Source organism: Macrotis lagotis, chromosome 3, assembly GCF_037893015.1.
Source record: "Macrotis lagotis isolate mMagLag1 chromosome 3, bilby.v1.9.chrom.fasta, whole genome shotgun sequence".
Classification (NCBI taxonomy): domain Eukaryota; kingdom Metazoa; phylum Chordata; class Mammalia; order Peramelemorphia; family Peramelidae; genus Macrotis; species Macrotis lagotis.
This window is the reverse complement of record NC_133660.1, coordinates 280,596,253-280,609,279: the sequence shown is the minus strand read 5'-3', so window position 1 is coordinate 280,609,279 and position 13,027 is coordinate 280,596,253. Positions and strand designations below refer to the sequence as shown.

The window sequence follows — 13,027 nt, the reverse complement described above, 5'->3', positions numbered from 1 at the left end:
CATTAGATTTTAGGCTCCTGGAGGGCAAGGACTGTGTTGATTTTAAATTAATTGTATCTTCAGGGCTTGGCACAGTATCTGGCATATAGTTGGTGCTTAATAAATGCTTACCAGATTGGATTTATGGAAACAAGACAACAGTTCTTCTGGAACCCTTAGTTTAAGACAGAACTGAGCCCTTTCTTGGAATTGTGACTGGGCCTGACTTCTCTGAGATGGGAAAAGGGTTCCAAATATGATCACATTTGATCATTACAAAAACCTTGGGAGGTAAGTCCTATTATTGTCCCCACTTTACAGATGAGGAAACTGGGGCAAACAGATGAAGTGGCTTGCCTAGGGTAGCATAGTCAAAAACTCCAGACGCACTGCCCTCACCCAATTGATGGGCTTTTCATCACTGTGAAGGGGACCTGGGAAGGTCCCAGTTGGGGTCTGATGCCTCCACCTCTGCCAAGGGGCAGTAAGGAGCAGTAAGGTCTTGAGGACCATTTATAGAGCTGATAGGTCTCTTTTGGACTTTGATAAGGAAACAGAAATTATAAGAGCCTTGCTTTTTCTTAAGCAAAAGCATATTTATCTGGATCACAGTATATACCTAAACTTCACTGGCCTAAAAACCACGGATCTATCTGAATTAATGCCAAGATTTTTAAAGGAAAAAAAATCAAACAATTTAGAACTCAAGTATTTTAATCTTTTCTTGTAAACATTTGTTTCCTGTTTTTCAAGTGTCAGCCCTGGAATCTAATACGTTAGAGCTCCCAGAGAACCGCCCTTGGGATCTTGTAAGTGACCTTTTCAACACCTCTTGGCTCCTACTTTACCCACCCTCTGCCCCTACCTCAACCAGTCCTTATGCTCTCTACAACAGCTGGATGGCAAGCCTCCTTCCCCAAGAGCTCAGAATTGTCTGTTAGGAGGAACTCTAAGATGACATCCTCTCTAAGGGCAAGATGGTGCAGTGAATAGTGTTAGACTTGATGCTAGGGAAACGAGTTAGAATCTGCCTTAGATATATTTACTAGCTGTAAGACCCATGCAAGTCTCTTCATTTGCCTCAGTTTCAGATTCCTTAGCTATGAAATGGGGCTAATAGGACAAATAAGATATGTGTATATTGCCTTGCAAACTTTAAAGCACTCCAGAAAAACCAACCGTTGCTATTATCATTATTACTACTATTATTATTAATAATAACAATAATAACTGATGCAGTGTGTGTGTGTGTGTGTGTGTGTGTGTGTGTGTGTGAGCACATGTGTGCCTGCCATTCACAATGCTCTTCAAAACCAGGACAGTTCTCATCTTGGAACTTCGTTAAAGAAACTGTTTTGTTCACCTTTTGTTGGAGAGTTTTCACATTTTTGGGAAGCATTAACAAGCCACCTGGGGGGGAGAAAAAAAGGGCTAACTCATTCACAAGGATGATTTGGTTCTGAATGAATGAGCTTGTGGCAATTCAGGACAGTTGCTATGGAGGAAAGGCAATGATATTCAAATGGGAAAAGGAGTGTGTCAGAGGGTTTCACAGAAGCCACTGCCTTGAAATCCCAACCCCCAACCCTAGTGGAATGGCGCCAACCAGTCAAGCATCATTACCATCCAAATTTTAGTTGCTCGGCTCAGTTTGCCATGCTCGGCAAATATCCAGCCATGGTAGGAGAGCAGCATCTTTAGGGAGTACCGCATGGTCATGATGAGGGCAACCCACAGCCCCGTGCCAAAGAGGATGCCGCTGACAATGTTCTTAGTCTGGTTGGACATGGAACCCCTGCAAAGCAGATAGGATAAATTCTTCATTAGCTGGGTCATAGGGTACACTGGGTGTTCTAGCACACAGTGTCTGATCACATACAAAAAAGAAGCCTCCTTGCTCTCCAAGGGAGAGGATATTCCAGAACAAGGGCTAAGAAAGCAAACTGAGGCCATCCTATTGGAAAGCAAGTTAGGTGTTGAGCCTCTTTGCAGGTTCTTCCATCCAATCTAAATAAATTCTTTCCAAGCTGCTGCTGCTGTTTTAACCCAATCCTTGCTGAACTTTCTTCATTTTAGTTTGACTAATTAAGAGACTTCAAAAACCTAATTTAGTTTCCCTAAAAGCCTAAGAAAATAGTTGTCTATTCACCAGGGATTAAATGCCACTCACTCAAATCACTTTCATTGTCCACATTTTCTGAGCAAGTCTGTCTACTCTTCTATGTATTTGCTATGATGTTGACTGAGAGAGGTCCTTTCAAATTTAGGATAGAGGGCATCATTGGACCTTAATGCCCCTTTCCCCTTCATTTTTATGGATGTGTTATATCTAAAAAATGCAACATGAAAAATGAATGTAGTCTCCACAGAATTGCAATCTTTCTAGTGAAGGTGGAGTTTCCCAATTAGATCTACATGTTTTGTAACTGTCCATTGTAGATAAATGAGTTAGAAGATTATTCTTTTTTGTTTTAGTATTTGTAAGGCAATGGGGTTAAGTGACTTGCCCAAGGCCACAAAGCTAGGTAATTATCAAGTGTCTGAATCCGGATTTGAACTCAGGTCCTCCTGACTCCAGGGCCGGTGCTCTATCCACTGTGTCATCTAGGCACCCCTGCAGATTATTCTTAACATAACCAATATTTTAAAAATTAACTTAAAAATATGATTACGGTTCATAATTATTACTTATGTCATTATATAAACAAACAAAAGATTTTCAAAAAAATTAACGTTTTCCCAAGTTTGGGATAAATTAAATTTCGAACAAGAAATATTCTTTTCTGAGGGAAATAATTATTTTAAAACTCAAGTTCTTAATAGGCTATCAGAATTGAATCCTAGGCTTGACTTTTTTTGTTTTGCTTTTTGCCCCCAGGGTTAGGTTTTTGCAAGGCAAACGGAGTTAAGTGGCTTGCCCAAGGCCACACAGCTAGGTCATTATTAAGTGTCTGAGACCGGATTTGAACCCAGGTACTCCTGACTCCAAGGCCGGTGCTTTATCCACTGTGCCACCTAGCTGCCCTGCAAAGATAGTTTTTAATATTCATTTTTTGTAAGGTTTTGAGCTCTGTATTTTTCTCCCTCTCTCTGTTCTCTCCTCCTCTCCTTGACAGTGAGAAATCTGATATAGGAGATATATATACAGCTCCTCTCGTTTCTTCTGGTGGCGGCAAGGATCCAGTCCTGGGTCTTTGGCCTTGCTGGGAGTCTTGGTTCCTATTTGGAATCTATTCAGGGGAGGCTTCTATCAAGAAGGCAGAACAAGCAGTCCTGCCTAAGCTGAGCTCTCCTGTACTCCCTCAAAATCCTACAAGATGTCAAACAAAAAACAAAGGACATCAGTTTTAAGATGAAGGAAAAAAGGAGGAGAAAAGAAAGAAGTCTTCACTTACCCACACCCACAAATAACTTAAAGGAAAGCTGGAGAAATAAACCAGCAGAAAAGAGGGAAAATGAAAAGATGGCAGAAGAGTCAAATTTTTTAAAATTTCAATTCTAGAAAACCTCAGAACTCAATAAACCAAGCCAACAAATCTAGAGGACAAAATCCTATAGGATTATCATCTTCAAGAAAAAGATGATGGAAGAATCCAAAGAACACATTTCATGAAATCAAACAAAACAAAACTTTCCGTAAGTATTAGAAACAGAGACCAAAGCACAAATCAAGAAAATGCACAGGATGAGAACAGGGAGGAATCCCAAATTAATTTCACCAGAAATGTTGTCAGCTCTCAAATCTTCATAGGCAATGGAAGAATCTCTTCATTGGCCATAGGACGCAATTTAAGTATCCCCAAACAATTCCAATGATATAAGAATATTCAATAAGGAGAAAAAAAATGAAATAAGAACATGAATCATTTGATAAACAAGAAAAATTATTCTATACCCCAAACTGAGCCACTCTGCAAAAGCTAAGCATACTTCAGCATAGGTTCATTGATTAGGGGTCAATTCAAGGTGACTTTGGTGGCAGGGGTTTTGCCTATCACTGCTGTCTAAACTTTCGCAGATTATGGAAGCAAACTTAATCACAATTTCTATGTGTCCTAACCTTCCCGATCCCTGAGCCTGCTTGGCTCATAAATTCTGAGATCAGATGCAAGTAATTAATTATCTTCTTTTTCCACTTTTCTTATCACCAATAACTCTAATTGAATGCCTAAATCTAGGAACAGAATGGGGGTTTTTAGGTTTGTGCAAGGCAATGGAGTTAAGTGGCTTGCCCAAGGCCGCACAGCCAAGTCTTAAGTGTCTGAGGCTGGATTTGAACTCAGGTCCTCCTGACTCCAGGGCCAGTGCTCTATCCACTGAGCCACCTAGCCACCCTGAGCAGAATGTTGAATCTAAATCTACCCCAAGCAGCTTCCAGTTTTGTCCTCAGGATTCAAAAAGAATAAATCTTAAAAGTTCTTTAAACACTTGAAGATAGCGATCACACACTACACTCCTTTATCAGAATTTCATGTGACATGATCTCGAGGTCTTTGGTTGATGATTGATGGTTGATTATTGATTATCTGCTATGCTGGCTGGAGCCCACTGACCACTTTCTAAATGAACTATATCTTTTCTAAAATGTGATACTCAGAGCTGAACAGTCTTCTGGTTGTGATCTGAATGTGGCAGAGGATCGAGGAACAAAGCCCAATACTGAAATGACTCAGTCTCTTGCTATCCAACTTGCTCTCACTCCAAAGTGATAGCCATACAGAAATACAGATATTTCCCATGTCTCCTCAAAAGCGGGATAATCAAAAAGGCATTTATCACAATATACTCAGAGCTTGTGTCAACCCTCAGAATTCAGACAGTTAAAACAATAAGGTGTTTCTAGACAACCTTCCCCTTCCCCCTTGCAAAAAAAAAAAAATCTTCGGAGGACATCCCAAAGCTGCTTCAGGGCAGTCAGAGCTTTTAAGAATCTTGCAATAGAATGCTGCCATCCTAAGAAAATCTTAGTCCAAGGAACCCACTCCTTAAAACAGCATCTCCTACTGAGGCTCCTTAGGTTGAGATCCCCCAAGCTGCAGGAGACTTGTTTGGATTCTAAAGAGGAAAGTAGTGAGTGTGTCGACACACCCATCAGAAAAAATGACAAGAAAACAAATAGAACAATGAGCTACACAAATCAAAGTCCATGTGATTTTAATAATCTTTATAGACTTAAAAGAGTTAAAATCAGCCTATAAAACTCATTAGCACAAGAGAATTTGGAGGCGGAAAGGCCTACTTACGTTGTCCCAAGAGTTTGATTGATCTTTGCTATTATTCCTAATGAAGGATCGACTTTTGCGTACATGGTTGACATCACCCCCACCACCACAATAAGCCAGCTGGATGGGCTTGCTGGATATACGCCAGTGATGATTCCATTCTAAAAATAAAAACAGAGGTAGATTTGGAGACCAGTTTCACTCAAAGCTTTCGCTCAAAGCATCACACGACCCTGGCATTTCTAAGCAGCTTATCTTGATCCAAGGGTGACCCAGAGTTGCCTTTCACTGGCCCCTGGTTGAGCACTAAGTCACTCACACTGAATCCAATATGAGTGTCCCAGGAGGAAAAAGTCTAGATCTATTCCAAAGAAAATGCAGGTGATTTTTCTGATTATTCGTTGTTAGAGACTAGCCTTTTCCATCCTCTTCTCAGGATGAACTCCTAATTATCTAATCCTCTGGTCAGCTTCCATCAAAGGCTACAAAGGGCCCCACATTTCTTTAGGGACCTCCAATAAAGCTCTCAGGCTAGGCACCCTGGCCCTTTGGTCTATCAATCTTTGCCTTAACTTGCCCAACTTAATAGGAAAATTCAGTGAGCTTAAATAAGCATTCTCACCGAGGAATGATTCATTTAACTTGGCTAAAAAATGGAACCTAAAAATGACAATCTAATACTGAGTTAAGCCTCTGTGTAAACCTGCTGGTTTTTTTAAACATCCCCAAGCTTAGGTGCTTCATCTGTAAAACAGGGATAATAGAATATATTCCTTCTTTGTCTGACAAGGATGTGGGAAGGATTAATCTGAAAAATCCAAATTCATAGATGCTTTTATTTTTTTAGGTTTTTGCAAGGCAAATAGGATTAAGTGGCTTGTCCAAGGCCACACAGCTAGGTAATTATTAAGTGTCTGAGACCGGATTTGAATCCAGGTACTCCTGACTCCAAGGCCGGTGCTTTATCCACTTCGCCACCTAGCCTCCCTGATGCTTTTATTTTTTTAAATGGGTCTTTGAACTTCACCCAATTTTTAAAACCCACCATCCCCATCAATAACTTGTTTGTGGTGCTCAAAAATTTCATCTTTCTTTTCTTTTCTTTTTTTTTTTTAAGGTTTTTGCAAGGCAATGGGGTTAAGTGGCTTGCCTAAGACCACACGGCTAGGTAATTATTAAGTGTCTGAGGTCGGATTTGAACTCAGGTCCTCCTGACTCCAGGGCCAGTGCTCTATCCACTGCACCACCTAGCCACCCCCCAAAATTTCATCTTAAATAGGTTTTGATGAAAATGTACTTTTTTACCTGGGAATTCATTAAGCACAACTACTCTAGGTCTCTAACTTTTAACAAAAGTGTTTTCAACACTCCTTTTTTCTGAGTTAGACATTTTTCTCCCTTCCTCCCTTCCTTCTCCCTCCCTTTGACAGTGGTGATCTGATCTAGATAATACATATATAATTATGTTAAACATATTTCCATATTGGTTATGTGTGAAAGAAGAATAGAAACAAAACAACATCAGAGCGAAAAACATAAATTTAAAGCAATTTCTATTTCCTATATGCAGTATTTTCATTAAAATCTTGAATATACAATTCCATGGATAAAAACAATCCTCCAATAGACAGTTCAAACCCTGGATGAGAACAGGGCATGTCTCCTGACAGTCTGGTCCCCAAAGCACCTGTTTTGGCAGCATTGTCTCTGCTAGGACAGTCTATTCTTTCCTTCCTAAGGCCCAGGGATGTTTGACTCTGGAATGCCCCCGACTACAATTTCTATTTTGATATCCATACTCTCAACTGGAAGCACAAAGAAGGCACCCTATATGCTACTTGTATTAATCATTCAAACAATCAATCATCATTTTAAAAAATTTATTAAGGCAATGGGGTTAAGTGACTTGCCCAAGGTCACACAGCTAGGTAATTATTAAGTGTCTGAGGCTGGATTTGATCTCAGGTCCTCCTGATCCAGGGCAGGTACTCTATCCACTGGGTCACCTAGCTGCCCCCCCAATCAATTATCATTTAGTGAACACCTACTGTCAGTGAGCTAAGGTCTGAGGGATACAAAAAGAGCCAAAAGATAGTCCCTGCCCTCAAGGAGCTCACAATCTAATACCTCCCTATGCAAAACTTTGAGGATTCATATAATCTCATCATTTTGAATCATTATCTTTCTTTTAAGATAGTCATATCAAGGAAAATTACTTTTATTCCTGTGCTATATTAAACAGAAATGAGGGTTATTTTTCAACAAAAGCATTTTGAGGGGCATGTGTTGAGATAATCACAATTTTTTTTATTCTAGTTATCAGTATTTCTTAGATCACAGTAACTACTTTCAAAATCACAGAGTCTGACATTCTGGGAACTATTTGCAGTTTAGGAGCTGCGGTAACTCACACAGGCAAAAGATGATGCCCCCATCTTACACAGGATTTCCTCAAATCTGCAAAGTCCTGCCTTAAGATTCCCAATTGAACAAAAAGCTTTGGAAGTCCATCATACCCTCAGGAGGAGATTGAGTAAAATGAGTTTTATTTAAACTCAAGACCCCCACGCTTTTTAGTTTTTTTAGGTCAGCCCTGGGTTGGCACTGCTACTGAATTTTTTAAATGGGTGGCTCTCTATTTAGGATGTATTCCTCCAAAGCTTTAGAGATAGCGAGGAAAAGCAGAGATAATATTAAGACTAGGAAAGGAAAAAGCCATTGATAATGGAGGATTTCTGATGCCTCTCCCATTCCAAACTTCTGTGGTTCTAGCTACTTTTTCTCATGCTCCTTCATAGCATCTTCTAAGCATCATTGATTAAAACAGCCCCCCCCCAAACAGACAAACCTTGAATCGGATGAACTTCTTCTTCCAAGAGTGCAGGCCTGAGAGGTAAATCTGTTTGAGAGCTTCATGGCTCAGGCGTAGATCAATCCCATCAGGAGTAACTGTGAACTGGAAGGCTACAGCTTGGTGAGCTTCCGCCATCTTTGTTCAGCACCCTGCCAAAAGAGGAGGGGTAAAAATAACTAGAGGACACTGGAATCTTGCATTTATTGTGGGAAAATGCAACTTAAAATGAGGATATTTTAAAATAGTTAATGCAACCCTATGATGTCCTCTGAGAGCTGATTGTTAATATTTTTCTTAAATAGGACTTGCTGTTTGTCCTTTGTGCTTCTTAAATATAAATTTATTTTTCCAATTACATGCAAAGTGTTTTCAACATTCCTTTTTTGTGAGTTAGACGTCTTTCTCCCTTCCTCCCTTTGGCAGTGAGTAATCTGATCTAGGTAATACATGTATAACTATGTTAAACGTATTTCCATACTGGTCATGTTGTGAAAGAAGAATAGAAACAACAGGGAAAACAATAGAGGGAAAAAATAAAACAAATTTAAAAATTGGAAAACAGTATACTTTGGTCTGCATTCAGATTCCACATTTCTTTCTCTGGAAGAGGATGGTACTTCCCATCACAAGTCCTCTAGAATTGTCTTTGATCGTTGTACCGCCAAGAGCTAATCTATCCCAATGGATCATCACACAATGTTAATGCTACTGTGTATAATGTTCTCCTGCTTTGGCTCATTTCAGTCTGCATCAGTTCCTATAAGTCTTTCCAGGCTTTTTAAAAGTCTGACCGACATGATTTCTTACAGAAAAATTATACTCCATCACATTCATGTACCATAACTTGTTCAGCCATTCCCCAATGGATGGGCACCCCCTCCATTTCCAATTCTTTGATACTACCAAAAAAGTGCTATAAATATTTTTTCCTGTGATTCCCCCCCTTTTTTATGATCTCTTTGGTATACAGAGCTAGTAGTGATATTGCTGGATCAAAGAGTATAAACATTTTCATTGCCTTTTGGGCATAGTTCCATATAGCTCCCCAGAATAGTTGGATCAGTTCATAACTCTACTAACAGTGTATTAGTGTCCCAATTTTCCCATATCTTCTCCAGTATTGGTCTTTCCCTTTTTTGTCATCTTAGCCATTTTTTGTCATCTGAGGTGGTACCTCAGAATTGTTTTTATTTGCATTTGTCTAATCAATAATGATTTAGAGCATTTTTTATATGATAGATAGCTTTCTTCATCTGAAAATGACCTGTTCATATCCTTTGACTATTTATCAATTGGAGAATGGCTTGTATTCTTTAAATTTGACTTAGTTCTCTATATAGTTTATTCATTTTAGAAATGAGTCCTTTATCGGAAATTTTAGTTATAAAAATTGTTTCCCAACTTCTGCCTTCCTTTTCATCTCGGTTGCGTTGGTTTGATTTGTACAAAATCTTTTTAATTTAATGTAATTCAGATTATCCATTTTGCATTTTATAATGTTCTCCACCTTTTTTCTGGTTATCAACTCCTCCCCTTTTTATTTGATAGATGGACATCGGATAGCTCTGATAAATAAAGTATTCCTTGTTGCCCTAATTAGCTTATGGTATCACCTTTTATGTGTAAATCCTGCACCCATTTAGACTTATCTTGGTGTGAGATACTGGTGTATGCTAGTTTCTTACATACTATTTGCTAGTTCTCCCGGCAATTTTTGTCAAATAGTATGTTCTTATCCCAAAAGTTAGAGTCTTTGGGTTTATGAAACAATGGATTACTATATTCGTTTACTGTTTCTTTTGTACCCAGTCTATTCCCCTGATCCACTACTCTATTTCTTAACATGTACCAAACAATTTTGATGACTGCCGCTTTATAATATTAAATTTTAGATCTGGTACTAGCTAGGTCACCTTCCTTTGTATTTTTTACATTAATTCTCTTGATATTCCTGACCTTTTGTTCCTCCAAATGAATTTTATTACTGTTTTTTCTAGCTCTATAAAATAATTTTTGGTTTGGCACTGAATAAGTAATTTAATTTAGGCAGGATTGTCATTTTTATTTATATTGGCTCTGCCTACTCACAAGCAATTGACATTCATCCAATTAATTAGATCTGACTTTGAAAAGTATTTTATAATCATTTTGATATAGTTTTTGGATTTTTCTTGGTGGTATTTTATATCGTCTACAGTTACTTTAAATGAAATTTCTCCTTTCTCTTGCTGCTGTGCTTTGTTGGTAAAAGACAGAAATGCCAATAAGTTTTGTGGGTTTGTTTTATATCCTGCAACATTGCCAAAGTTGTTCATTGTTTCAAGAAGTTTTTTTAGCTAATTTTATAGGATTCCATTTGGGGCTTAGCAGCTCCCTCTCCTCAGGGCAGTGACTGCTTCAGATAGAGATACCACAGGAAAATTCAGGGGTTCATTCAACAGCAGTTCAGCCAACAGGTATTCTCATCCACTTGAATTTTCTCATGTGGCTAAGCAACCACAGGTTTTATATGAGAGACCCATAGCTGAGACTAATCCAGTGGAGAAGGATATAAGTAGGCTGCAAGTCACCCCAAAGAAGGGACTTAAAAGTCATCAGAGAAGAGAAGATGGACCCTTCACAGAGTGACAAAGATAATCAACCAGTTAATGAGTATTATTAAATGACCAGTATGTACCAGCCACTCTTCCGGGCTCTGAGTTCAAAGAATGAAACAATCCCTAATCCAAATGAGCTCAGATTTTAAATCATAAATAGAGAACCAATGACAACTTGTCTACTCTCATGGCATCCAGGGGGCCAGAGGCTGGCAACCCACAGAGTGAGGAAGAACATGGATGACTTATGAATTTTGTCTTTAGAAGAAAGATATACCATTCTGAGCTCAAGATATTGTACCAGCCTCTCAGGAAACAATGAGCTGGTTCCTGCCTTGTGGAGCTTATGATACTCTGGGGGTTGACTCATTCTAAATCTGGAGCTTCCCCTGAGCACATACCACGAAAGGCCATGTCCACTGTTTCTTTCAATTAAATTCATCAAATATTGATTATGAGAGGCAACAACAAACTATATATAGTATCTATTGGGCCTGACTCAGTTAGATAGTCCTCAGTATTCAGGTCACACCACCAAAGCCTCAGAGACTATATGGCTGATCTAGAGGCACCACACTACTCTGGGGGTCACCCTGGTCAAGGTCAATTCTTTTAGAAGCAGACTTCATCCCTCCACATACCCAGCAAGGCCATCACATTTGTACTCTCTCTTCCTGGTAGCTGCCAGTACCCCTGAGGTCAATGCCCTCCCTCCACCTCTCCATAAATACCTTTGGAATGTAGGGCATAAGTCAACGATAATGGATGAATCAAGAGGAAGAGAGAAAGCAAAACAGTCCTGATAGCAGGGTGAAAAGATGGAAAGAAACCTTCCCATGTCCAAATAAAGATCTTCCCATAGTTCTAAAGAACCACTTAAAAACCAAAAGAAAAACCGAAGCCATTTTGAAAAAGCCAATTAGTGCAAATGGTTACCCCATTAGCAGATGAGGTATTCAGACTTTGAGAAAACAATGAAAGAGACTCTTGGACTCCTTCCCTGCACTGCCTCCATCCAATCGAAGGCCAAGTCTTGGAGAATCTCCTCCCACATCATCTCTGCCTCCAAAAGTTTCCCATTTTCTCCACTAGCAGTACCATCCCTCTGGCACAGGTCCCAGCACCTCTTACCTGGCCAGTGCCAATGATCTTCTTAGTGAGCTCCCTTCTTCAAGTCTCCCCCCTCTCCAAATCCCCCAGGGGCTTCCTATTGCCGCCCTTTGGTATTCCAGGTCTATCTCTTCCAGGCTCAAATTTACCTTGACAGATTTATTACATATTATTTCCCTGCAAGTACTGTCAAACTGGACTTTTCAGTCTATTCTTCATACAAAAGAGTCCATCTCTGGCCTCTCAGACTTTACATAGGTTTCAATCCTACTCTGGAAAGCACTCCATCACCTTAGTTTCATCCAAAGCTCAGCCCAAGTGCATTCTACACATGGCCCTTTCTCATTCCCTTCTGATACTGAGGCTCCTTCCCTCCCCCAAGCCCCAAACCACCTTGTATATATTTTTTATCTGTTTATATGTTTACCTGTTGTATCCTCCTAAGAATGGAAGCTGGGTACTTGCTGGCCAGATAGGATACCCTGAATAAACACCTGTGAGTTGGATGGTTTTCTTAGTGACCTACCCTGCCTCAGTGTCTCATTTCCACCATGCCACTGATAAGACATCATCCAGCGCTATAACTGTGACCTTATAACGGTGTCACCCACTATGCTCTTTGTCCTGAACCTAACCCACTGGAGCATGGATCTCAGGCCCCGAAAGATGCAGGGAGCAAGACATTATTGACCAACCTCATGGCTACATCCATGCTTGCAAGGGGAAGTAGAGAACAAAGTCAGATTCTACTTGTATTAATTCCTAGGATACACATTTTGCCCTTCCTCCAGCAGAATGAAAGCTCCTCGCAGGCAAGAACTATGTTATTTATTGTCTTTCTTTCTAGCCTTAATGAAGCACCTACCGGATATAAGAGATTAATAAGGGTTGGGCTGGATTCAAGGAGAAGGAAGCAAAACCAACACAGGGTCTAGAGCTGGTAGAACCCCAGATCTCATCTAGTCCAACTCCTCTCCTCACAGATGAGGAAAGCCGGCTTTCTGGCCTACATACTTGCCTCTAATAAACATTTACTGCATTAAATAACGCTGATGACGGTGCCCCGCCTTTTATTGTGCTGCCGTAAAAGTGAGGCAGGAATCACAACAATAAAATGTGATGAGGCTAGCTAGTATTTAACCATTGCTTCTGTGCTCCACCAGTCTTTCTACATCGCAGAGGACAAACACACGTAGGGGGCGCTAGAACGGACAAGTCATCCTCCCGCATTCCCTGCTTAGCTACAAGGGAGCCCTGACTCCAGT

At 39.9% G+C, this 13,027-nt stretch overlaps 1 protein-coding gene across 3 annotated transcripts in view; it reads right to left on the bottom strand.

The window, feature by feature from the left end:
• CPT1A (carnitine palmitoyltransferase 1A) overlaps nt 1-13,027 on the bottom strand; it is a 70,541-nt gene that overhangs the window by 32,493 nt on the left and 25,021 nt on the right. For all 3 annotated transcript variants that reach the window (XM_074230885.1, XM_074230886.1, XM_074230884.1), the window contains exons 2-4: nt 8,050-8,204; nt 5,223-5,362; nt 1,603-1,774 (exon numbers count right to left, since the gene is read on the bottom strand). In XM_074230885.1, the coding sequence (XP_074086986.1) occupies nt 1,603-1,774; nt 5,223-5,362; nt 8,050-8,190 (453 nt within the window). In that variant the 5' untranslated portion in view covers nt 8,191-8,204. The remainder of the gene's footprint in view (nt 1-1,602; nt 1,775-5,222; nt 5,363-8,049; nt 8,205-13,027) is intronic.